The sequence below is a fragment of the Sapajus apella genome, unplaced genomic scaffold (assembly GCF_009761245.1).
Source record: "Sapajus apella isolate SASKATOON/1434 unplaced genomic scaffold, GSC_monkey_1.0 scaffold456, whole genome shotgun sequence".
NCBI classification, from domain to species: domain Eukaryota; kingdom Metazoa; phylum Chordata; class Mammalia; order Primates; family Cebidae; genus Sapajus; species Sapajus apella.
The window spans coordinates 25,044-51,863 of NW_022437392.1; the positions used below are offsets into that span (position 1 = coordinate 25,044).

General features: G+C 46.0%; 1 protein-coding gene across 4 annotated transcripts; it reads right to left on the bottom strand.

Moving 5' to 3' along the window:
- Nucleotides 1-10,376: 10,376 nt before the first annotated feature.
- Nucleotides 10,377-25,346, bottom strand: LOC116545957 (sperm-associated antigen 11-like). Of its 4 annotated transcripts, XM_032272358.1 has the most exons (4): nt 25,120-25,180; nt 24,385-24,537; nt 13,111-13,188; nt 10,377-10,411 (listed from the first exon to the last, which is right to left on the bottom strand). In XM_032272358.1, exons 1-4 carry the CDS (start codon nt 25,178-25,180, stop codon nt 10,377-10,379), a joined length of 327 nt encoding a protein of 108 aa, XP_032128249.1. The 4 variants fall into 4 exon arrangements, with proteins under 4 accessions (XP_032128249.1, XP_032128250.1, XP_032128248.1 ...); XM_032272357.1 differs by lacking the exon at nt 10,377-10,411 and having other exon boundaries at nt 13,001-13,188; XM_032272356.1 differs by lacking the exons at nt 10,377-10,411; nt 13,111-13,188 and adding an exon at nt 22,973-23,240 and having other exon boundaries at nt 25,120-25,346.
- Nucleotides 25,347-26,820: the final 1,474 nt, after the last annotated feature.

Genomic DNA, 26,820 nt, shown 5'->3' on the forward strand with positions numbered 1-26,820 from the left:
TGTTTTTGTCAAAGGCTTTTGGTGTGGGGTTTCCCAGTGGAACAGTGAATGATTATATGTGGTGAAGAATAAATGAGAGGGCTTGGGGAATGGAAGCCACACCTCACCCACTTGGCGCAGGCCACAGGGCTACTCTGGTTTTGAGAATTTCCAGCTAATTGCCTTATGAAATTGTATAGCATGGTATTTATGGTCCTAGAGCACCAAGAAAAATTCAGTAAAATGATGAATTTGACATCTCTGTCTCAATCTTCTCTTCCATATTTTTCAGGAGGTTTTATGATTGCATGTATTAGGGACCAGCAAACCTTCTCTGTAAAGGGCTAGACAGTAAATACTTGTAGGCATTGCTGGCCATGTGGCTTCTGTTGCAACTACTTAATTCTGCAGGTATAATGCAGAATCAGTCATAAACAATACATAGACAAATGGCCATGGCTTTGTTCCAATAAAAATTTATGCATAAAACTGGGTGGCAACTGGATTTAGCCAGTAGCCTGTAGTTTTCTGACCCCTGGCATAAATCTGTGAGACCCTGAGTGTGGCAGGCAGCTTCTGTGATGGTCATCAGTGATCCCTGTCTCTGTGAAACGCCAGTATTCATGCTCTGGTGTAAGCCACTCCTTTTGATTATGAGCTGACCTCGTTCACTCATTTCTAATAAATCGATTGTAAATCTACAAATTATTAGATTATACCCTAACCTCAGAAGTGGTGAGAGTAGGCTAGGAAAAGGCTGTGGGTTCAGTTTTGGACAGCTTCTCACTCTTCTTGCCCTTATGGGAGCCAGCTGCCATGTTTGGAGCTGCCCCACAGAGAGACCTACAAGGCAATGAACTGAGGGGGTTCTCTGGCCACCAGCCGGGGGGCACTCGGGCTCTTAAAATACCAGCCCATGTGAAACTAAGTAACTCCCACCAATAACCCTGTGAGTCAGTTGAGGGAAGTAGATCCTTCCCTGTGTAGGCTTCAGAAGACTGCAGACCTGGCTGACAGCCGAACTGCAGCTTCATGACCGAGCTTGATCGAGAAGCACCCAGCGGGGCCGTGCCTAGTTTCTACAACCCACAGAATGCGTGAGATGAGCAGTGTTTGCTGTTTTCATCCACCAAGTATTCAGATATGTTATGCAGCAATGGATAACTAATATACTGAGGTATAGTGCAAAGAATGGAAGAGATCTGGAGACCTGTGTTCCAGTTCCAGGTTTTTGGCAAATATACCGTGTAAATTTAGGCTAACTGTTGACCAAGTCTGGACTTTGCATCTTTTTCTTCTACCTACAAAAGGGAAAGGAATCACGAATCTCTGAAGTCATTACACGTCTAAGTCTTCACGGTTCATTGAGTGGAGTCAAGCTGATTCCTGCATCTAAATCAGTGTCATGAATTTTGGAAACCCAGAGTCCACCAACATATTTTGAATATTAGCTATTGACATTTAAAAAACTAATAATTTTGTATAACAATCCAGCTTTCTGGATTTTTTCAGAAAAACTCAGTGATTAAGCCACCAGGGCTCAATTTCTACATGTAACACCAAGATGGACCCAAAACTCTCTTGTCCTGTTACATTGGGGATTTCCAACTCCTGGGCCATGGACCAGCACCAGTCCATGGATTGTTAGGAACCGGGCCACACAGTCTGAGGTGAGCAGCAGGCAAGTGAGAAAGCTTCATCTGTATTCACAGATGCTCCTCATCATTGGTATGACCACCTGAGCTCCACCTCCTGTCAGAGAAGTGACAGCATGAGATCTCAGAGGAGTGCAAACCTGATCGTGAACTTGGATGCCAGGGATCTAGGTTGCATGTTTCTTACAAGAATCTAATGTCTGATGATCTGTCACTCTCTCCCATCACCCCCAGGTGGAACTCTTTAGTTGCAGGAAAACAACCTCAGGGCTGCCGCTGATTCTACATTGTGATGAGTTACATAATTATTTCATTGTATGTTACAATGTGATAATAGAAATAAAGTGCAAAATTAATGTAATGCACTTCAATCATCCCAGAACCATCTCCACCCACCTTGTGGGGGGTTACTGGCATTTCTCCGTTTTCTGGGGACAGCCTCTTTGAAAAGGAAGCCTCTGTGTTTTTATTTCCGTAAAGGCTACTCAGCCAAATACACGAGATAGCTGTTTATTTTCCTACCGTGCAGCCTATTTGCTCTTTTTTCAAGGTTCCAACTCCTTTTTGCTTTTTCCAGGAAGAAAAAAAAATATTTAATTAGCTCCTAACTTGAAAATCCAGGCTCAACACCACCTGAGACACAAAAGGAGGGTGACAGTGTGCCTTAAGGATCCAAGCAGGCATGAGGTGGAGCAGGAAAGAAATCAAATGCTCCTTTGCTGGACAATGAGGTTCTAACTCTTGGGGAAGTGAGAAGCATCCGAGTCATCAGGGAAATATTTCTTTCTTCACTGTGGGTTAAGAATGCACAGTCCTCAAAACCTAACATTTGTCCTGGTAGCTAGCAGGTTGATGAGCTAAGAAATAAGCTTGTCTGCACTCACCCTGGTGGACAGGCATGGAGACAACCCAAGGGTTGGAACAGTGCCCAGTAGACAGGGTACCTTGGAGAGCTTAGCCCCTCCAGGCTTAATGCTCTCGGAGCTTGGGTATCATTAGACACCCATGATGTTCCTGCTGCTGTTCTCGGTGACTGCTCCACCCTGTTTAAGTGAATGGAAAGAGATGCTGGGACAATTAAGTGGTGTCCTCACTGATGGTAGGTGGGAGGGAGGTATCCCAAGCAGTGAAGGAGAGAAGGAGGGTAAACGAAGGAGGAGGACAATTTGGGGACAAGAGACTGAGGCTGGAACACGTAAGAGCCCACTGGCCTTTTAAAGGACCTAAGCAAAGAAACTTCGCCCTTGGAATCTGGGAAAAGCATACATTTTCCAGATTTTAGTTTGTTGTCCTTCTTTGGTGAAATCTCCAGAAACTTCAGTAAAATGTTCTGTTTGTGTGGCATTAGGTCTGGTACAAAAGTGTGAGGGAGTTTGAGGGAGCTTGTGGTCAGGGAAGGGTCACTGTGGTTCATTGCTGCCGTCCTGTGTGTGCCTGGAGAGAAGGTATCACCTATTACATGGAGGTGGTGACAGCAGAAGACCATGACCCGTGGCAGGGTCTCGGTTCTGGGGAATGCTCACAACATGTAGGAGGACCCAGAAACATTTGTTCAGGAAGAGCCATGACTCTGTGCTTCAAGCAATGGTTCTGAGCTCTGGACCCAGAATAAGCACAACAAAGAAATAAAAACAGTTAAGGATCCACCGCAGACAAGGAAGTCAGGACACTGCTGAAGGTGCTTCAGCGTAATACTTAGTTTTCAAAAGCTGCCAAGATGGGACTGAGAGCCACAGGATTAGAGGAAGATGACTCCTTAAAGATGAGGACACTCATCTGGCTTAGAGACACAACCTGGCCTGTAGCTGGTCCCGTCTGCACCTCAGGCTCCTCCCGGTAACAACAACACAGTGACAGCAATAAAGTCAGATGTGAAGCTTTTCCAGTTCCTTTGGTTATGCTCACCTGTGACGTGCACCACACCTAGCTTCAAACATCGCAGCTGAATATTCAGTCCCGTGAGTCACCGTGAGTCTCTGCGATCAGCTGCTCAGGCAGATGTGAATTCCGGGAAGCCCAAGGCTGGCGCATCCCCCTGCTGGGAACAGACCCAGCCCCTGCTCTGTCTCGTGGCGTGAATGTGCATTCCTGTTGCTGAGGTTGCTCGGTCACCTTGACTCCCAGTCATGCTAGAGTCTGCGGGGCTTTCCTCACCTGGAGGAGGACACATGAGTCTTGCAGAAGGAACTGGATAGACAGACACCCCCTCTTTAGAGGAAGAAGGATGGAGAAGCACCATGATGCTGAAATGCTGCCATCCAAGACTTCTTCAGTTCTAGCAACTTTCCCCACTTCCAGGCACCAGCACATGCGTAGTCAATCCTATAGAGGGGCCGAGAGTCTCCTTGTTACCTGGTCCCCCCGTTGCTGCCCCTCCACCCGGCCCTGCAGCTGATGCTTCCCTCCGTGGGCTCCCCCACCCAGGATCCAGGCACTGAGTCAACCGGGAGGCAGGAAGGGAGGACAGAGTCCCTTTGGCTCTCCCCACATTCTGGTGGGGCTGATCTGTCACTCTTCCGGGTGCCGGCCACTGGGCTACTCCTTAACTTCCTTCCTTCATTCCTTCCTTCCTTCCTCCCACTTTCATTCCTCCCCGCCTTTCTTCCTTCTTTCCACAAACATAGGCATTGAGCTAAATATTCAGGAAAATAAATGGTGCACAGGTCACAGGTGTGGGGTGCACAGGAGTCTGTAGAGCACAGCAGACAAGGGAGGCAGTTCAAGGTGACAGACTCCAGCTCCAGGAGGGCCTGGCGGTGGAGGAGTCACAGCAGGGGCACCCGCCACACTCGGCCTGAGCATCAGCTTCTCAGAGAATGATAGCCAGAGCTGTGACCTAAAGGGTGAATACGGGGAAATGTGAGCAACGCCCCAGGTATAGGAACCAGAGGGTGCAAAACTGGAAAATAAAAAAAGCATGTGAGTTTGGAAATTTAAGACACCTTGGGGCTGGAAGTGGTGGATCACTACCTAAAATAATTAGCAGTGTGCAATGGTGCATGCCTCTGCTCCCAGGTATTTGGGAGGCTGAGGTGGGAGGATCGCTTGAGCCCGGGAGGTGGAGGCTGAAGTGAGCCACAATAGTGCCACTGCACTCCAGCCTTGGCAATGGAGTGAGACCCTGTCTCAAACAAACAAAGACCTTGGGCTGGTTGGAGATGAACAAGGTGGTGGTGCTGGCTGGGGAGTTTAGCAAGGGCTTCTGTTCAAGGGGTCTTGGGGACCCCGTTGGGAAGTTTGGGGCTAACCAGGAGGACAGTGAGCAGTTTCTGATGAGGTTTAGGCAGTCCATGCAGGGTCAGACTAGACATCAGGACATTAAGCCTAGTACCAAGGGAGGTGGGAGAGCACCGGGCCCAGCATCGGGGAGGCTCCTGAACTCCTTCCTGCCTGGTGCTCATTGCCTCTGGCTTTGGTTTTGATGTCTCTGTCTTGCTCTTAGAACAAAACCAGTTCCTGAATCCATGCCCACTGGCTGGGACCTGCTTTGCTCTCTGCCGGCCTCCCTACTGAATCCATGCCCAGGGGCTGGGACCTGCTTTGCTCTCTGCCGGCCTCCCTGCTGAACCCATGCCTACCAGCTGGGACCTGCTTTGCTCTCTGCTGGCCTCCCTACTGAACCCATGCCCAGGGGCTGGGACCTGCTTTGCTCTCTGCTGGTCTCCCTACTGAATCCATGCCCAGGGGCTGGGGCCTGCTTTGCTCTCCGCTGGTCTCCCTGTGCTTGCTCCTTGATTCTTTCCCACTTGTCATTTTCAGGTTCCATGCTGTACCAGGATCCCACCGTAGCAAGCCCGGTTCAGCCGGGCCAAGCCAGCTCACTCTGCTACATCAAGTTTACGCTTCTCTCTTGTCTGCACCGTGCAGACCCAATTCGGTGGCCGGGGGAGTCTCTGTAGTGATGGGTCTCATGCCTGAGCCTGACCGTTCCCTCTTTCTGCGGCCCTGCATTGCAGTCCCGGGATATGAGAAGGTGGCAATTCTAGGCCTTGACAGCCCGCTAAAGCCAGTGTCTGTGCCTCGAGTTCCATTTGTTTCCTTTGTTTATTTTTTGAGTAGGAAATAGGAATAATGGATTCAAACTTCTCCTTGGAAGTCTAAATGGCAGGGGGAGAACCCTGCTATGCTAACGTGGATCTAAGGGAGGGAGACTCTTGAGTGCAAAATCATTCACCAGCTTCTCCCAGTACCCACCGCTCGGACAGACAAATCCCCCTGGCTCCAGGACCATCCTGCCAGGCTCCTGTCTGCCTCCTTTGTTCTGAGACAGGGCAGGGGTCCCTTATGCCCTCATCTTGAGGTGAACTCTGAAATACCTTGAGGTGGCTTCCCAGAGTGGCATGGAGCAAAGCCACAAGTCGTTTTCCACCTTGCCCAAACCCAGGAATACAGGCACTTGGCAGAAAGTCCAAACTCCTTTCGCAGGTTCCCACCAAAGTGAGAACAGGAGACTCACCCTTTCTTCCACTTTACTAGCGGGGCGCTCTTGAGCAAGCTTCTTAACTTGGGCGAGTTTCCATTTCTTCATGGCTAGGTAATAATGGCCACCTACTGCAGATCGAGTGTATAACGTGAAAAGCGATTCATAATGCATGGACTTCTGTTAACCTTGTTACGACCACGGTGATTGTCACAGCACTATTTATTAAGGAAGGGACAGCTAGAAGTGACATTGTGGGCGAACAGCATGTCTTTGATACTTCATGGTATAGGAACCGTGTGGCATCAGGGAATGTGGGCCAGGTCGGGGGCCCATCTGGGTCCACCTTGACTTGCTCCTTGCAGACATGCCTCTTGAACCTGTAAACAGACGTAGTAAAATCTGTTGGCTCCTGGCTGTGTGGCTGTGGGTAAGGGACTTTACATCTCTGTGGCTCAGGTGTCTCATCTGTAGTGCAAGACATATTCATGCCACTCCATAGGTGGCCTGCAATAAATGCGTGAGCCGTGCTCAGCATAGGAGCTGGAGCGGAGAAAACATTCAGTCATCTCCAAGGAGCTGAGGGAGGTGGCGTTGCTAGGTACACCTGTGGAAGGTGCCCGGGACCCTGAGAGTTCAGCACCAGAATTCTTCTCTACCTGTACGCAGACAGATCTGTTTGTTCTGAGCTCTGCATCCGCCTGGGCCTTGGCTGTGCTGGTGCTCCTGTCCCATCCCAGAGGCCTCCCCCACAGTGACCACCAAGCCCTTGCTGGCCTGTCTGTGGGGTGGGCTGCTCCTCTGTGTGCATTCTCAGATTGAGGTAGTACAGGCACATCTTCCCTGCAGGTGAGACCTGTGACTAAGCCTCCAGTGGAGTCACCTGTGGAACAGCCTGCAGGTGACCTAACACACACATGGCATTCCGTGGGGAGGAATCCTGGAAACAGCTTAAACATCTGGCAGCTTGCCATCCCGAGGCCCATCAGGAGTTTAGAGATGCCCTTTATGGTCTTCCGCGTGTGCGGACACTTGCTTCTCCCCAGGGTGAGGGAGGAAGCCAAGCGCCTTGGGTGAATTTCCTAATGTCCAGGTGTCCTTGGCTGAGAAATAAATGTTCATGGTAGACTAGCTTCATTCCACGCAGATGACATTATTTGTGTGCATAGAGGGGGATGCGGAAGGCAGTTCCAAAAGAGGATTTTGTATTCTGAGCTATTGCAGTGTTATTACTAGTGCGCATAGCCTATCGACCTGCAAGAGCATCACGTTGAAAGGTCTCCTTGTTTGTTTTGTTTAAAACCCGTCTTATCCCTTTATTGAGAGGGATTTTCAGGTAGTTGATGGGAGAGCTGTGCCGCCCATCTCTGCCTCGTGTGAACAAGGAAAGGGGTTTGGAGGAGTTTCCGGCGGGATGGACCTGGTCGTCTCCCCCAGCACAGGATTGTCATGGGGGTGGGACTTGGTGGTAATAAATCACCTTCTGACATGGTGGCAGGACAAGAGCCTCACCTTTCTGTGACAATTATTCACATTCAAGGGTTCCAAGAGGTGGCAGGACAGGCCTGGCTGCCTCGATCTGAAGAGCCCAGATGAAATCTAAAAGGTTTAGACATGGAGCTTACCTGGGGGATTGGCTCACGCATGGATGACTTAAAAAACCATTCTGGGCCAGGCGCGGGGGCTCACGCCTGTAATCCCAGCACTTTGGGAGGCCAAAGAGCATGGATCGTCTGAGGTCAGGAGTTCAAGACCAGCTGGCCAGCATGGCAAAACCCTGTGTCTGCTGAAAATACAAAAATTAGCCAGGTGCAGTGGCAGATGCCTGTAATTCCAGCTACTTGGGAAGACTGAGGCAGAAGAATTGCTTAAACCTGGGAGGCGGAGGTTGCAGTGAGCCAAGATTTTACAGCTGCACTCCGGCCTGGGTGACAGAGTGAGACTCTGTCTCAAAAAAAAAAAAAAAAAAAAATCCATTCTGGCTATAATTGCATAATGAGACACCAAGTGTAAATGTATACATGTATATGCATTTGTATATTTTAGTCACTAAATTACTCCACCTGTGTGATGTTAAAATGCAGTATGTACTCTTGAGGTTGACAATAATCTCCAATCGCATTTGCTGTCTTAGTTCAATCAAGAAGATTCAAATATTAGATAATAAAATGAATCACCTCTATAGTCCCAATCCTGTATGGTTCACAAAGAATTTCATGTATCCTTTGTTTTCAAAATCAAAGAGCACACACGTGTGTTCAGATTATCAAGGAGGGGCCGATGCTCAGTGAGGTCAAGGATGGCAGACACAGGACGAGGATGCAGGCGCTTTGATTCCCAGTTCAGGGCTTTTCCAGGATGCCATGAGGCCCACCAGGGGATGGCCTTGTTAAATGGCATCCTGGGCCGCTTTTCTGGCTGTGATTCCATGAGGGTGGACAAAGGGTGCTGTTGGGAGGAGGTATTGACATGTGTGTGATGGAGTATATGTTTGCTGAGAGGCAATGGCAAAGAACACCGAGCTATCCCCAGGCAGGAAACTGCTAGAATAAGCAAGCAGTATGTACTGGTCAGCACGAGTTAAACCAGTTCCCAAAACACAGGATACATGACCTTGTCCCCATTGCTGACTCGTAAAGAGTGCTTTCTGGCTTGTTTCTGTTTTAGTAGACAACAGGCACTATCTGCCTGTTTTTCTTTATGCTCTGAAGAAACACTGAGTACCTGCTGATTAAAAATAGTCACTTGCTCACAAAGAATGCATACGTGGGTCAGAGTCTGCTCTGGGCTGTCAGCTGGGAAACGCTGGCAGACCCCTGACGTCCCACTCTGACCCCACTTTTTCACTCTATCTTTGTTCTGTTTCTTAATTCCTTCAGCGCCGCCTGGGTTGGGGTCTCTATCACCGAGCTGGTCTCGGCAGGGTGCACATGTTGTGCTGTCGGGGCAGATGCTCAGGATGGAGACTCGGGGGCCGGGGGCTCTTCACTTCTCCAGCCTTTGCTCCAGCCTCCATGCATTGGGTCTCCCTCCTCCCATGGGGTAAGAGTTAAGCCCCTGAAAATGAAGGGGTCACAGCTCTGTTGTGAGGCTCTATAATAAAGGCTTCTCCCCACCTTCTGACTGGGTTTTAGAGAAGAGAACCCCAATGGGAGCGGGAGTGGCTGAAATGAGACGAGGAAGAAGGCGGTGAAACCCAGGGGCTGTGAGAGAGAAGACAAGGATGCAGGCTGTGGGCTGTGACCAGGATGTGGCTGCGGCCACCGTGGGGTTTCCTCACATCCCCTAGTGAAACCTTCGCCAGCACTTGGATGAAAAAGGGCAGTAGTGGTGCACTGAAGAAGACCCGGTTTGAGGCTTAGATTAATTTACTCATTTGTTCCTCTATTTCATACTTACTGTTCTTCGCTGGTTACTAAAAGTGTAAATATGAGTATCTATGAGTTCCAGGCTCTGTCCTTGAGAAGCTCAAGGTCTAGAGGGAGGACTATAAATATGTAAATGAACAATGGCAACAGAGTGACAAGACCCCATGATAGGATGCCCCAAAGTGTCTGAGGGGCAGAGATGTAGAGCAGCAGACCATGCCAGGCAGGAAAGCGGGCAGAAGGCCAGGAAGACTTCAGAGTGGAGTTGAAATTGGAGTCAATTTGAGCATGAGGAGGGAACAGCTCTGTCATTCCTGGTTACTGTGACATCTCAGGAAGCTGATTCCTTAGAGATACAGTGGAGATTATCATACTTATCTCAGAAGAAAGAGCTATGTGGAAAGTATGAAGATTTGCCAGGAAAAATATCCTGGGCCCCCATTGGACCAGACCTGGTCCTTCTGCCCCGGCCGGCTGGCTGGAGCCCCAGCCTACCACCAGGCACCCTCCTGCCTCTCCTGGAGTCAGCAAAGGGTTCACACACCTCCGAGTGCCAGGCAGAGAAGCAACTTGCAATGTCCTGGGTCTCCCAGCACCTCTTCCCAGCTTCCCCTGAACACAGGCTGAAGGTGTCTTAGCAAAGACAAGGCAGATGAATCCTCAGGTTGAAAACAGATCTGAACTGAGGGCAGGATGGGGTGGATGCAATCACTACTTTCTATTTATCATCAAACTTAGGATCACATTCCATTCTCTTACATGGAGCCCGGGGAAGGCAGTCCATGGAGTACAGCCGGGAGGCAGCCCAGGCTTCGAACCCTGGACTGTATGGCGAGGCCCTGGCTCTCCTGCTGTAGAGAGCTGCCCGCTGGGCCCTGAGGCCCATCCGCCTGGGCCACCCTGTGGTCACGACTCCAGAAGACAGGAGGCAGGAAGAGAAGGGCTCTACTCTCCCTATCCACAGCACTGTCCATGCTGCTGGCCTGTCCCTGTTCCCAAATAAGAGCAGATGCACCACAATGCCTCAGTAAATATCCCAGCAGTTTCAGTCTGAACTCATGTCCACACACCTGGCATGAATGGTACCCTGTGCAGGAAACAGAGGAATGAGGCACTATAGTCAGTGCCACTGACATTCAGGCCAGAAGTGTTGGTAGGCCGGGCCCCCTGGCTGTCCCCTGTGGTGACCCCAGCTGCTCCTTCCTGAGCCCAGTGCCCAGCTTCAGAACAGGTGGTCAAAAAAGCCCATCTGCAGCTTGCGTTAGAGCGGCAGTGCGCCCCCGCGTGGTAGGTGTTGATATTGCCGGGATGCCTGCTTGGCCCAGGCGTTCCAGGCTTTGTAAAAGAGCCTTTTGGGGATTCTGTCTTAGAACACCACCAGGACTTTTTAGGACTAAGTTCAGTCCTGTCACTTTACAGACGGTGACAGGGATGCTATGGAGATCTGCCCAGTATCCCAGAGGGGCGGAACGAAAATGTAAGCTCCAGTTTTGGGGGCTCATTTGGTGTCTGAGCTAATCCAGTCAGGTTCATTCTCAGGCCTCACAGAGACACTTTACAATGAAGAAAAAAAAAAGAAAAACAGCCAAAAAGTAAAAAAAAAAAAAAAAAAAATTAAGGGAGCAGAGCAACTCCAGAGCCCACCACTGAGGACTCTATGAGCCTGGGCGGGCTCCCCTCCCCGCCCCTTCACTTCCTGGAAGCCTCAGCAAACACTCTCAGGCCTGTTTCGTGCTGGGCAATACCATAGGTACCAGTTTTTACCATGCCCGACAGGCGGACAAATGCTCCTTTGGAGAAATTTTACATGACAGGGAGATAACATTTTCCACAATACAGACCAGCTGAGGCCCGGGGTCCACCTTAAAAATACTAAATAATATGGCAGAGGGCCCATGCGAGCGCCCTTCTGGCCAGCCCTGGACTCTGCGAGGGCTCCCTAGGGGTTCTCACCTGCACCACCCTGGCAGGGAGGGATGGGGCTCCCAGCCCCCCGCCTTGCCTGGTGGAGACCCCCTAGGTCCCTGGGTGAGGCTCTGTTTCCACACCCCCAGGCTGCTGTGCTCTGATGGGGTCTGAGATGGAGCCCAACTCCTTCATTTCATTTCTAAGGAACAAGAGACCAAGAGAAGGGGCTGCCATCTAACGGCACCTGCCCAGAATTCCCATTCTCGTGGAACCAGGCTTCAGCCCCCCAGGGCCCCTTCATGTTGTTTTGTGTTTCTGGTGCACAGATCTACTGGTGTGGGGTGGTGCCACTCCCAGCTGAGAATGCATCTGCCTGATCTGAGGCATGGACGTTTGCTGTGTTTCACTCTGAGCCGAGGGTAACTGGGGCCAATGCCCTTCAGGAAGTCATTCCCTTCAGGGATGGAACGATGGCTCTCCCCTCTAAAGGCATGACTGAGGGCCCTGCAGAGATGCCTGTGCTGAAAAGAGGCTTATTCTGTGCACTCCTGGGGTCTGATTGTATTTAGAAAACAAAAAAGAACCAAGAGTGACTTTAGAAGAGGCTGCGAAGGCCAAAGGCATTATGCCAAATATTTATTGCAACTTGAGCTGAGAATTGAGACTGCAGCCCCGTAGTGTACATTCTAGGGGGCTCGTGAAGTAGCTCAGCTCATTCAAGAGCACACTGGACCCAGGCAGCAACAGAAACGGAGACACACGGTATCTTCCTGGGTCATCTGAGTCGGGAAAAGCTTGGCATGTGGTCTCTACCCCTCAGCGCATTTGTTTTTATTATTTCTTACGTTCCTTACCTGTAATTAGTATTCACTAGTCTTGGAATTAGTATTCAACAAATTCAAGCAGGAGCCAGAGAGAGGCAAAAGGTGGCTAAGCATCAAGGAATCTTCATGAACAGGGGTCCTGCCTTGCTTCAGTTGCTCAGAAATAGGTTTTTTAGAAGCAATATAAAAATACGTTTTTTAGAAGGTTTGACTGATAGGCATACCAAGAATGCGCTTTATGAGTGGCTAGCCTGGGGAAATGTGCTTAACCTTAGGATTTTCATTTCTCTTTCATTCCTGAAATGGACCTGCTTGCACCTTATTATACATACTATCAGACCGTTGTGTTAATCCATTGAAATACCCTAAGAGCAAATGCTTGAGAACAATACTGTCGCACTGAAACGTGACCTCTCGGTGTTATTGCTTGAGGAGGTATAAAGGGAAAAGGGGTGAGGTGCATTAGAATCTGGGCGTATAAGCAGAACCCTCATGCTGGGTGAGATAAGAAAGATGCCATCAGATGGAAAACAGCAGCAGATTGGTTGCATTTATGTCTCTCTGAAAATCAGTGTGGAGCTTGGTTTCTAGACTACTACCATCTCCAGGTACTTGAGAGATATTCCCTGGACTATGAAAGGCAAGTGGAATATCACAAAATTCTGAGACCCCTTTGAAAAAGCAGTACATGGAGAAGTAAGGAAGTTAAAAAAATTTTTTTTATCAGCTCTTTACCTTTGGTGCTAAATTCATTCAACAAATATTTATTGAACACCTACTATAAGCCACACATCCCTTTAAGCCTTTGGGATACTTCAAGATCCCTGTCTTCCAGGAGCTTATATTTTAGATCCCAGATATGCCATCCTTCCCTGGTTTCTCTTTTTCTTCTTCCGCTGTATTTGATACGCAACACCTATTCCAGGGATCAGAGCAAATGTCACGCTTTTTCTCACCAGAATGGCAGAAAAAAAGTCTGCAGGTCCCTTGCTGCATAAGGCAGATGGTATTTCTAATTCCAGGTGGAACATCCGCTATGGATACAACAGAAGAGAGTTGATATTTAATTCACACAGTTCAGAGACTAGAAGATGACCCCAGCCCACAGCCAAGGGTTACTATATTCTGACGATGCTAAGCACTTTTGGACAAGTCCCAATTTAAGTGAGCTTTGGCTTCTTAGCTTTAAAACAGGAACAAGAATTTATATCTGAAATCTGGCCAGGAGGATGATGGGGTGTGCTGTGTGCATGCTCACCTGCCCAGTGTAGGCCCTAAAAAGCCCATGCAGCTCTTAAATCAGGGTCCTCAAGCTTCCTGGAAAGAGATGTGTACTAGGAGGAAGCAAAGGGAGCTTCGGAAAACAGAAGTTGTCCAGAATGGGATGGGTTGTGGTCTCTAAGAAAATTAGAAATATTAACCAATTCTCAGCTTATGGCCCAATTTTACTTTTATGTACCACAATGAAAAGGAGAAAATAAAACTTGTGTCCTCACCAGTACCTGTGGGCTTTAAAGTCACAAAAGACCACCTAAATTTTTTATAACAACAGGATATTGGGCAACAGATGGTTGAAAGAAAGATCTCACTTATGTCAGATCTGCAAATGCCACATAAAATGACTTTAACAGCAACAACAAAGCCACAGTGTTGGTCTTGCATGATGGTGAAAACACTCCTGCATCCAGCAACATGCAAGCTCCAAACGGGATCTACTCTCTGATTCTGCATCATCTCAACCCTGCCTCAGCTTGAGGGGACAGCAAAGTGAAGAAGGGGGCTCCACCGTTAGACGAGACAGAACAGCCCCTGGCATGGAAGCTTGGAGACCTGATTATGGTCTTACTTCTTCCCATATCTCATCATGTCTCCTTAGAAAAGTCATTTAACTGGTTACACTTTGGCTTGCCCATCTGTAAAATGTGTTATATGTGCAAGCAGGGGGAATATTATAAGTGTGAAGACCTACTATGGCCATGACTATTCATTGCACAGTAGCAAGTTCATACTCTCTCTGGACATTGGTTTTCTTTTTGTGGAGCATGGGGCTGCTACAGACAATCTCTGATTCCCTTCCAGCTCTGGCATTCGTATGAGTATAACTTCCTTCTGAAAACGTTTCTGAGACTTCAGTGAGTACTTCCCATTTGTATCAGAGCAAATAAACTCTTTTTTCTTATGTCAAGACCCTTATAACATGTATTTAGCTTTTAAAAAACTTCAAAGGGGAGATCAAGATTGTCCAAGGCTGAGCCCCAACTTGGCCCACCTCCACCCACTAACAACACACAGACACAGCTACACACTGTCCACACAGGCACACACAAATGGAATTTATGCCATACCTTCCCCAGGGCTAACCTTCCCCAAGGCTAACCAGGAGACATTTACCTGAGTTTGTTTGAACCAAACAGAAGAGAACAGCAAATAGAAAGAGGACCTTCATGTCTTAAGGTCCCTTGAACCTCCCTGCCCTCCTGTGAAGGAGAGCAAATATGATGAATGATGGAATGAAATGGAGTGGAGAAGGCACAAAATGGGACATTTATAGGTTTTTGAGAACACTGATCAGCGTGAGCATATTTATCTGCTCTACTGAGTAAGGCTGTGGGCAGAAGGTACTGACTACCCTTCCCTTTCTGCCTAAAAATAGACTTGCTTCCTGGTATTCAGAGAAGCAGAGATCCACCAATAGTTCCACAGATGTAGATTGAAAAGGAAAGTGAAGCAGTGTTGATGTGGATGTGACTACTTAGTACCAAGTGCTGTGCTAGGTGATAGAGACATAGCTGTGTAAAGATAGGTTTTCCGACTGCAGAAAGCCGTGGTGTCCACCACAGTCGTGCAGGTAAATAGCTCATCTCCCAGCACCATCACTCCCACCTACCAACAGAAACATAGCCCCATGTGCATTAGGAGACATGAGCATGAACATTCAGTGTAGCATAGTTCCTTGCAGCCAAGAGAATGCAACCGAATAGTGAATTACCACAGCAATAAAACACAGTGTATTCCCACACAGCAACAAGAATAGAAAAGCAAGATGCGTACAACAACATGGGCGAACCTCACAAACACCATGCTGAAAGAAAAAAAAGAAACGGAGAAAACACACCACATTATTCCAAAAATTTGGCAAAATGAATGCATTTATGAAAAGTCAGGGTGCTGTCTACTTTGGGGGAAGAGGGCAGGCTCTCCTCTCATTTGATGGAGTTATACCCGGTTGGAGGTGACAGCCTAGTGGGGATGCAGAGAGCCCCCAGGGACTGGTACCGTAGGGCTGTGTCGTCCTGGGCTGGAGGGAGCTTTGTGGGCTCTGGATACTGCGTGGAGACCCACTTGAGAGTGGGAGACATCGGGCAAGGGGGTTGTGAAAGCAGAGGCTGCCAGGACACGATTCTGTTGCGTGGGTTTATATCATGTGTGGTATTAAAACGTACAGTCGATAAAGCTGCACATTTTGCCCTTATTTGATTTTAGTCCCAGGGTCATTTAGATTTATTTCTCTTAGAATTATCTTAAGCAAAAGTGGAAAGTGAAAAGGATGTTTCGTCTTCCTTCCTATTCCTCTGGGCTTTCATAGCAATTGCTATTAGCATCTTATTAATCCTTCCAGAGGTGTCCCGTGTATATGGAAGCAGAGATTAATCCATACCTCATTTTCATATAAACAATAGCAGACTCTAGATATTATTCTGAATTTGCTTATATTAATTGGTGTATCTTGCAGTGCTTCATTATTCTTCTAAGCAGCATCATTATATTTTCTGCAAGCTGTCTTCTGCCTTATTTAACCTGTCTACAACAACCATATCTGACCATGACTCTTCCCTAGAAATGGATTTTGGAAACAAAACATCAAACCGTGGCTTTGGGCTTTCTGCATGGGTAAACAGTGTGAGCATCTGAAGAGGCAAGGGCTAGGCGTTCATTCTGAACTTCCCACGTCTGGAGAGAGGACGCAGGACAGTGGGCGCTGGCAGAGACTCTGATTCACAGACCTTTCTGTTCCTGGTAAAAGCACCTTTGAAGTTAGGACTTTAGGGGAAAGTGGGCACTCCAAGCTGCTTTTGTCTAAAAACAAAAAAAAAAAAAAAAAAAAGGTTATCTTAAATTTTAGCCATGAACTAAGTAATTGTAAGATAGGCACAAAGATTTGTGAGGGTCCCACTCAGCACATTAAAAAATCAACTAAAATGTGAAATTCTTTCTCTATGGTGCATTTGTTCTGAAGACATCTCTGAAATCTCTCATTTTAAAAAAGGGAAAGCAGTTTCATCTGACTCTTAGGAAAACTGGCTTCCCCACCAAGATAATACCTTAACTTCAAGGGTCCCAAGGAATAATGATAATTCTGAATGTATCCCGTGCATAGACAGAGTGTGGCTGTATGATACATACATGATAATTGATAAAAACAGTGTGTATATTCAAAAGTTTGAGTCATTTAAAAAAGCCACTAAGAAGACTTATAGATAAGACAAAAACATTTTGTACTTTATCTTTACTCTTTGCACGCTGCACCTTGTTTGGAAGGATCCAAGGTAAACGCGGATGGCATATTGCTTCCAGCAGCACAGTCACCAATGAAATCATTATGAAATGACAGTTTAGAAATTTTCTGTATAGTTGGGAAACAGACTATGTTGGAAAATAAACTCATTTGAGGGAGAAATATTAATAGTATCAGATTTTATCACACATCTTCTCTTCCAGACTGGAATCCATTTCCAAATCATGGACCCAGAAAGCAATCCCCAGGGAAGAATTTCATGGATAATTCTAAAGAATGAGACACGTCATTTCAAGGAAATCAAAGTAGAAAATCAAGCTTATTGGCTAATTTTGTTAACATTTGATCGTAGGTTCATAGGTTCATCTAATTGCAGAGTTAAAAGGAAATAGGCTTCAGTTTGTCTCAACACAAAAGATCATTATTCTGATATGCATCATACGAATGAAAAAGGAGACAGTAAGGAGAAGAGAGAAAAGATACATTTGGGTTTGTGAGCATTTGATAGTAGAAAAAACGTTTCTGTATTTAAAAAAAAAAAAAAACCTTCATACAATTCAACAGCAAAAAGACAACACAATTTAAAAATGGATAAACGACTTAAATAGATTTTTCCAAAGAACAAATGGCCAGCAAGCACACGAAAGATGACCAGTGTCATCAGTCATGAGAAAAATGTAAATGAAAACCACAATGAGATATCACTTCACATCTACCAGGATGCTCATAAAAAAATAAAACTTCAGAAAACAGCAAGTGTTGGTGAGGATGCGGAGAAGTTGTAACCTTCATAGGTTGCTGGTGGGCGTGTGCTGTGGTGCAGCTGCTGTGGAAAAGTCTGGCAGTTCCTGGGGAAGTTAAACACAGAGTTACCAATACGGCCTGGCAATTTGACTCCTAGGTATATTCATATAGGCGGTGAACATAGGCGTTCGAACAACTCATACCTGAGTGTAGTGTTCGTAGCAGAATTAGTTACAACAGTCAACGGAAGCAATGCAAATGTGCATCAGTTGATGAAAGTCTAAGCAAATTGAGCCACATCCATACAATTCAATAGTCCATCACACACACAAAAAAGAAGTACTGCCATTTTCTACAACATGGAGGAACCTTGAAAAACTCCAATTAAGTAAAATAAGCCAGGCACAGAATACCACATATTGTGTGATTTCATCTATATGAAATGTGCTCAGCTGGCAAATCCAGTGGCTGCTGCTCACTGGTGTCTCCTTTCAGGATGATGAAAAAAATCAGCTGGGGGTTTTCTCCACTTTTTTGGCCTCATGAACAATGCTGATGTTATTCCTCTTGCTCCAGAGATTTTATTTTACTTTTTGGTCTTTCAAGAAAGAGGCAGGATTTGTGTTAATGAATTTAATCTCTCTTAATGAAGACATACTAACATTCCATTTTGTTTTTATTACTAAGGAAGATTCCCTGGGTGGAGTGAGGTCATTTCCCACGACCCACAGTGGTAAGAATAAGCCAGGTGAAAGCAGGCCAAGCCTGCAGGGTTGTGGTGACCACGACACATAGGGACAGGAAGAAAAGATTGGATGTGGCCATTATTTAAGTCACATGAGGTGCAATGGGGGTAGAATTGACTAAGCCTGCCCACCTGTCCCTTGCCCCACAGACCTCAGGCACTGAAGAAGAGATAGGCTTCCCCATGACAGGGACAATCTGGGCAATGATGAGTCAGAAGGATCAAATCTCAGGAAAAGCTGCAGGGGTGCAGAGGAGGGAAGGACACTGAGGGCGGAAGGTGGGCGTGCAGAGCCGAACGCAAAGCAGTCAGGTGTGCGGCAGTGGGTTCTGAGACAGCATCCAGACAGCTCCTGTCTGAGGACCTCTTCCCACTGTGGTACAGCTGGTGGCCATAAAACCTCATCGGTGCTCAGGGGCCTGTACTAAAAAGCTGCTGTGAGAAGAACAAAGAATGCATGACTAATGTGATTGCTGGTTCAGAACTGACCTTGGGAACCCATTATATTTATTCAGTTGTCTCCAAGTAGGACTGCAAATTTCTTTCTAATGTCCATGATGTTTATTTTTATTTTAAGTTCTGGGACACATGTGCAGAACGTGCAGGTTTGTTACATAGGTATACATGTGCCATGGTGGTTTGCTGCACCCATTAACCCGCCATCTAAGTTTAAAGCCCTGCGTGCCTTAGGTACTTGTCCTCATGCTCTCCCTCCGCTTGCCTCCCACCCAGCACTGCAAATATTATAATACCAAAGAATGAGAGGAAAAAAATCACTTTTTACCTATTCCTTATGAATCCCAGGTAGGCTCCAAAATCTCCCTGGGTCACATGCTTTAATGTCATATCATCTTTTGATAAAAATTTTTATTTTTTTTTTCATTCACCACTATACAAACAAGGAGTCTTATCTTAATGGCCAGGAAACGCTTTCTTATGTGAAATATGTGAGTTTCTGTGTGGAACTTAAGTCTACAACACAATGTCTTTCTCTATGACTAAGTGATATCTTTGTGTGTGTGTGTGTATATGTGTGTGTGTGTGTGTATATATATATACACACATATATATGTATATATACATTATATGTACACATATATACATATATATACATTGCATATATATAATTACATGTATATACATTATATATACACATTACATGTATACATGTATATATACATTACATATATAGTATATAAACATTAATGTGCCATATATGTGTGTGTGTATATATGTATACGTGTGTATACATATATATACACACACACATGTGGCACATTAATTTTGTTCTTACAAATGTACATTTAAAATTTAAGAGTAATGCAATAACTTGATGGTATTTTAAAGGTACAAATACCTAAAAATCACCAACAATTTTAACATTGGAAACTTTACAGTACTGTTTTTGAACATACTTTTCACAGTTAATTTTACATCAAATATGTGAACATTGGTATCATAATTTTTAGGACAGGTAAGTATTTTGAAAATATTAGGCATTTAAATGGTTTTTCACTGTGTTACATTTATTATAAGGAATTTGTAATATCTCTGACTAGATGTATTACAGTTTGCTAATATAGTGGTCTATTTTGAACATTTTAGATTTTTTTAGGTTTCTCAAAATAGTTTTTATTTCCCAGTATAATTTCTGAGCAGAATAACTGAAACAAGGAGAACAAGTATTTTATGTCTTACACACATATTAAGATTGTTTTGCAAAGAGGTTATATAAATTACCAGTGCTTCTGGTTTTGTGTGCAAGTACTAGTTTCATGTGCCTTCATTATCCCTGGGCGTCAGCCCCACGTGCGTGCGCTTGTGTGCAAGTTGATTAAGGAACATCTTTGTTCGGAAAAAGAGTCTGGAAAAGCGGTACTCTGTAAAGGGCTCTGTGTACCTAGTATGTTTCTTATGCTGGGCCCTGGGATGCTGATTGTTACTCAGAGACTTACATTTAAGCTGGTGGCAAAGTAATTGCGGATTTGACCATTATTTTCAATGGCAAAAACTGCAGTTACTTTTGTACCAACATAATACATAGCAATATTTGCATTTATTTGTTAACTTGAGCCTAAAATAATTACCACTTATAAAGATTTCATGGACAGGTTAGGCAAATACTATTTACTTATGAAAGATATCCATGAAACTTCTTTTAAGTAGAGATACTCTACAGAAAATTATAAGACAAACAGCAGATTCTACCCCCATTCATTCTTTGCCACCTCTCACTCACTTGCTTACCCTACCACAGAAACCCTCCACAGCTGGTCTGCATGAGAAAGTAGACGTTAGCAGTCAGCATGAAACTATTAGAAGTAAAGTCAGCACTTTAAAAAAGTAAAAGTGAACTTAACTGGAATAACTGCTGTTACAATGGAAAAATGCATTTTTTAGAAATATCAATATGTACTTATTTCTAATGAGATTTGAGAAACTATGGTCAGCAAAATGAGAATTAGGTCCCATGAGAAAGTCACACTTCAAGAAAGAAAAAGACTATTTGCAAATATAAGACTCTTTAAAAATAAGAGTCTGATAACTAAACTTGAAAATCCAAAAATAGTAAAAAAAATAGAAGGACTCTACAGAAAGAAAAACTGATGATATAAAAATAAATATCGCAACGTAGAGAGTAAAAGGAAAAACATGAGAATTATAACTGAAAGACAAAGAGAGGCTATTTCAAGGATAACTGGGGTTTAAGCGGTAGGCATTCCAGAGAAAGGGAAGATAATTGATAGGAAAGAAAATATAAGGTTAGACATAGAAGGAACACAGATACATGGATAAGAATAAGGTAGCAACCCAATAAAACTATTACATTTAACAGAAGAGAAAAAAAATGTTCAATAAACCAATGAAAAAATGCTCAACTATGCAGTAATCAAGCATGTGCCAGGTTGACATCTATAAGATGGTGGGGCTTCAGCCTTTCCTTTCTTCCACAGATATACCAAAGAAATATCAATACACAGATCGGTTCTTTCTGAGAGGCAGCCAAAGACTAGTTGAAAGACTCCTACACATCAAGCAACTGAGAAAATATTCGCTGATAACATGTGGGAAGAGCTGAAACATGCTCCCACCATAATCCCCATCCCAGGGATAGCACCTTATAATTGGTAAGAATTCCCAACTCCTGGCTTCTCCCTGAGGAGTGAAGGGTTCGGACTACACATAGTACCCTGGTCTTTATGATTCCCACCCAGGGGTTTGTTACCCAGCTCGGGGTTGGTAGAGCTGGGCATCTGCAGGTCTCCCTAAACCACAGAGACCAAAAAGATGGTTTGACACAGATTTGCAATCACTTTCGGCTGCTGTCTCCCGGGGCTCAGGTCAGAGCAGGCAGGCAAATAGCCACCTCCTGGTTTCTACCTACAAGGAGTTTTCCCATCTGCTGCCTGAGGGTTGACTTCCGAGTCTGCATCTGGGAGCCAAAAGGACAGGGTGAGCAAGAGCTCACCCTGTGGGAGCCTGAACAGGACTGTAGTTAGGCACTGTGCCTGCTCCTCTCAGCTAGCTCCATCAACATGTCCAGGTCTCCACCTTCTCCCTAGAAGGAGAATACATCAAGCATGCTTTTAAATCTGACACCTGAGGGACTGGCTCCTACACCACTGATCTCTGGAAGTGAATACAAGGCAGGAGAAATGCAGAGGGAATTGGAAGTTGGATAAAGGGCAGAATGAATAAAAACAGAAACAGAAGCAAGGAGAAGGGGCGGGTGAGCAAGGAGCAGGGTAAGAGGCAGAAGTTAAGCAGCCAAAACAAAAAGATAAGAGTACAAGAACCCCATGGCCAGCAAGATCCAGATCAAACCAGTAAAGGGCAGCTCTTCAGGGATAGGCATGCACATTAAAGAGAAAAAGTATCCTGAACATGACCCTGTGTGACAATCAGCTCATTAAAGCTCATGCATATGGACTGCATATCATGTATAGACTTAAAATTATGGGCTGGAGGCAACATGTAAGCCGGCAGAGGCTAAAGTAAGCAACACACCTATCAATCAAAAGCCAGACACCAGCTTAAGATTAGGCAGCCTTGGGAACAGTAGAAGGAAAAAAAAAAACAACATTAAAAGACCCAAAGTACACCAAAGTAATGCTGATCTCATTTCGCAGAAGTCAGCCCACTCTCCCCTCTCCGGAGTGTAATGCTGTGTTTCACACACTTCTGCTGCTTGCTTTGCTAGTTGAGTGTCACATCAACTAGCAAAGCAAGCAGCAGAAGTGTGTGACACCCCTTTTGTTGAGGACACCAAAAGCCTGGAACTGCATAGCACCATCGGGTCACAGATGGGGCTCTGCATTTTGTGAGTCTTCTAAGGCCACTGAGAACAAATAGGTAGTTTTAAAGGGGCATGAGAGCACTTCCAGTGGGTATTCCTTCAGGTTTAGCCCACAGAGAACAGGCAGCAACTCCCAGCTCCCAGTCTCTTCCCAGAAGGCATTTGCCTGCACACTCTCTCAGCCGGGGCTGGAGAACAGGGCTTTTAACCAATCTTCATGTAGGAGCTGATGGAGCTGATGGAGAATGGGTTTGACCACACACCTAACATCCTGACTACGTTTCACAGTACTCAGAATATTCCATTTCACAGTACCTAGAATAGAAGTAGGTACTCAAAAAACACTTTTTAAATAAAAGAACGAATTATTTGAATTCCTTCCAATGAAAGTTTATTATATCCACATTTACTAGCACAAATTGTGTGATTTTGAAGATTCTGTTCATCTCAAGCTAAGTCATCTTCTGTAAGATCACGGGTAGCATTTTTGACATTTATTTTGCTGCAATAAAACATTTGAACTGTAGCACAAGTGGCAATACCTCCGCTCCCTGCTGCTCAGACACTTCTGCAAAAAACCTGCACCTGACCGGACATCATGGCCCAGAAGAACAGGTAAGTGGCAGAGCTTTGCTTCTATGTCAGCGACATCAGTTCTGATGTAAACAGCAGGCGTCTTTCTTTTTAGAGCAGTAGCCTACTTGTGTTTCCATATAATTACAGTATTCTTGACAGAAGCCTTCACTTCTCTTGCAGTCAACAACTTTTAAATCTGATGGAGGTTCTGCATTAAAAAAAAAAAAAATCCAACATTAGCTTCTTAAGACCATCTCCAGAATCAAACAGTGGTCGTTTTAGCCCTAAGACATACGGTGGGAGTGGCATGGGTATGAAACAGCTTTCCATAGTTAATAGCTTCGAGTTCTAAACTGAAACATCAACTCCAGATATATAGCTCTGCCCTGCTAAATCTCCTCTAACCAAAGGAAGTAATAATCCTTTCTCATGGGAATGCTGTTATCCACCTATTGCACCTGTTTATATCTGTAGTGCAAAAAGTGAGTTTCCTTTTTCCCTTTCCTTGGAAGGAGATCCAAATGAATGAGTCCTTTGGAACTGAGGGCCAATTAGAAGGGGATGGGAGGTTGGCTAGGATGCTGCAGGAGTCAAATTCAGCAGGACTTCATTTGCTGGATGTCACAGCAGTTTTCTAGCAGCCTCCTGTCTGTCTTGTTCTTGCCCACTGAGCTGCTAGCCTAGTTCTCCCTGTCTTAGGTTCAGCAATGAGCTTGGGATTAAAGAAGCATCTTGGAAAGTGCAGGCTCCTCCAGGCCCTTTTGGATTTGAAGCTGGTCCTGCCCAGGGGCTTGGGGGCTGACCAGAAGGCTAGCCCTTCTAGAAGAGTCCAGAAGAGTGGCTGTGGGCTCAACTGTCCCTTGCCATTCCCTGCTGCCTCCTCGCCTGGGTAGACTGACAGGACAGTGTGTTCTCTGCCCCCAGTGTTGGGAAGCATTTCCCGGACCTCGTTTGATGCCTGGCACTTAGCAGGCAAGTTCCTGTGGGGGGAACGACCTCCAAAGGTAAAGGCATAGAGCTGCTACCTGGCAGGAGGGGACGTTTCCACCAGTGTCTCCTCTGGCTCCTGTGCTTGGAGGAAGTCAGCAATTACAGACGTGGCCTCAGATAATCATCCTTTGGTCCCTCAGTACTCCCAGGTTCCACGAAGCCCTCAGTGATGCAGCCCCAGGGGAAGCTGTGAGACCCCGTGGCCTCCCTGCCAGGCAGGGCAGCCCAGTGCACCCACACCATGTCTTCCCCAACCCGTGACTGCTCACCCACCCAGACCGGCACAGACACCCTCCCATCTATTCGTTCCCTCTGCATCTCCCAGTGGATGTACTTGTTACACATGTTGGACCCTGACTCACCTTGGTAAGGTGGGGTGCGCGGTGGTAAGAGTTCGCGTTTCATTGGGTGGTGTGACAGCTGAGACCCATTTCTGCCTTGCCCAGGGGCTCCTTCCCCGAGTTCTCTGGGAGCTGCCGTGGCTAAGTGGTCAGCATATCTGGCTTGGGACGATCCTGTGCAAGTAGAAACACACAGCAGAGGATGCTCCGAAGCCGCCTCCTGGAGACCCGTCAGCATGAGGTGCCTACACTCTACCAGGTGAGTGAGTGTGGGTGACTGGGTGGGGGAGCTGGGAGGGGTGCTGGTGTCCTGTGTGTATGTGTACATTTGTGCACATGTGTATGCACCTGTGCGTAGAGAGAGAAAGGGAAGGGTGAATGACGTGTGAGAAATGTGTGCCATGAACAGTGAGATAGAGCACCTCAAAGCAAAAGCAGCCAGAGAATTTCTTTCAAGTGTCACTAATGCAGTTGTTGAGATTCCCTAAAACATAATCCTTCTCTGTAAGGGAAAGGGAAATGTTAAAAGAATAAGAAAATGCAGTGGGGGCAGGACCCTCTCCCCTGGGAAGCAAGTGCCATCACTCGATTCAGAGTGCCACTTACGAACCCAGCTTAGAGACTCGTACCCAAAGCTCCACCAGGAACACCTGCTCCCAGGACCTTGTCTCTCCCGCCCAGCCTGGATTCCCATACCCCAGATGACCATTGCAGTGAGATTCTGGCACCCAGGTCCGGGTCACCTTTCCATTTTACCTGGAAACAGCAGGGCAACAAGGAGAAGGCTGGCAAAGGACAGGAGCAACCGTTGCCTCATGTCTGCCAACTGTACTGCAAGCCAGAAAGCACCCAGGGTGGGTGGGCAGGCAGCAGGGCTCCTTTTACGGAGTGGGGCTGGGTGTGTGGGCCCGGAGCGTGGGAAGAGCTGTGTTCCAGAATGACTTCCCATTCTCAGAGGACACATGTGGATGCGCTACTATCCCGCTGCTTGTGGAACAAACACTTGAGCCACGTATTTCAGGAAGCAGATAATATGCCTGAATGCCTTGGTTGGGTTTGGTGAATAAGGAAGATCAGAGAGTAACAGAAAGATGAAAGGCAGTGAGGGGCAGAACAGACATGAATTATCATAAAGTTACCAATGCCATCAAATGCTTCTTAAAAGTCCCCTGATGTTCATGAGAACAGTGACAAAAATAAACTGCCATGTTGATTCTATCCTGCCTGCTGAATGTGTTTATTGTTTTAGTGTTAACAAATTATGCATAAAACGTACAACACAACAGGTGCGACGTGGTTTTGCAAACTATCACTTCCTGAAGTTATGTACAGAGTTCCAAGGCTGCTCAAAACGTTACTTCCTTTTTCTTCTCCCTGAATCTCTCTCCCTGTTTCTTGGTCCCCTCCTCTTCTCCTCCTCTTTGGACTCCCTGGCTTTCTATTTTAATTTATTTGTGTTGTCTTTATTTTTCTCTCTCCTTTTTATTTTCTTTTCCCCAAGACACCTCCTGTTGATGTCACTGAGTCCAATTCAGTTCTTATAAAAAATTAAAAATAATCTGTGGTTGAGTCTGGGTTTTCTCCTGTAGTGATGTGCAAGCAGAAGGCTTGTCTTCCCTTCTCCTTCATCTATTTAAAAATGTTAACCAAGTGTGTGTTTCTTATTTGGCTGCCTTAGCTCAGGCATGCATGGAACCCAGGCAGGCTGCTCTGGACTTAACTACAGTGATGAAGGCTTTGATTGAAGAGTTTTGTAATCACAGAACATCCAATATAACATCAGCGACCTCTGGAAAAGATAGTGCTTATCTCATATGTCTCATTTGCAGGTACATTTGGAACCAGACAGAGAAAACATCTTAGATCAATTGTGTAAGTGAAAACAGTTCTATTCAGTCAGGTGCAGTGGCTCATGCCTATAATCTCAGCACTTTGGGAGATCACCTGAGGTCAGGAGTTCTAGACCAGCCTGACCAATGAAACCCCGTTCCTACTAAAAATACAAATTTAGCCGAGTGTGGTGGCACGTGCCTATAATCCCAGCTACTCAGGAGGCTGAGGCAGGAGAATTGCTTGAACCCATGAGATGGAGGTGTAGGTGAGCCGAGATCGTGCCACTGCACTCCAGCCTGGGCAAAAACAGTAAAGCTCCATCTCAAAAAAAAAAAAAAAAAAAAAAAGAGCAAGAGAAAAAGAAAATCCTTATTCTCTACCTGGAGAAAGCTGGGAGCAGATAAAGAGGCAGCAGTGACGCTAGAGACCTGGGCATCTGGGGAAGCAACAAGGAAGGACAGAAGGTTTGCAGCTGTGGACAGGTGAGCACAGCACGGTCCCAGCAGCGCAGCGTGGCGGCCACTATCTTACAGGTCTCAGAGCGCTAGGTGCTGGTCAGGGAGAGCAGGAGCATCGTTCACATCCTTTCACTTTCAGGAATTAGGAAATCTTCCAATTCTGGGA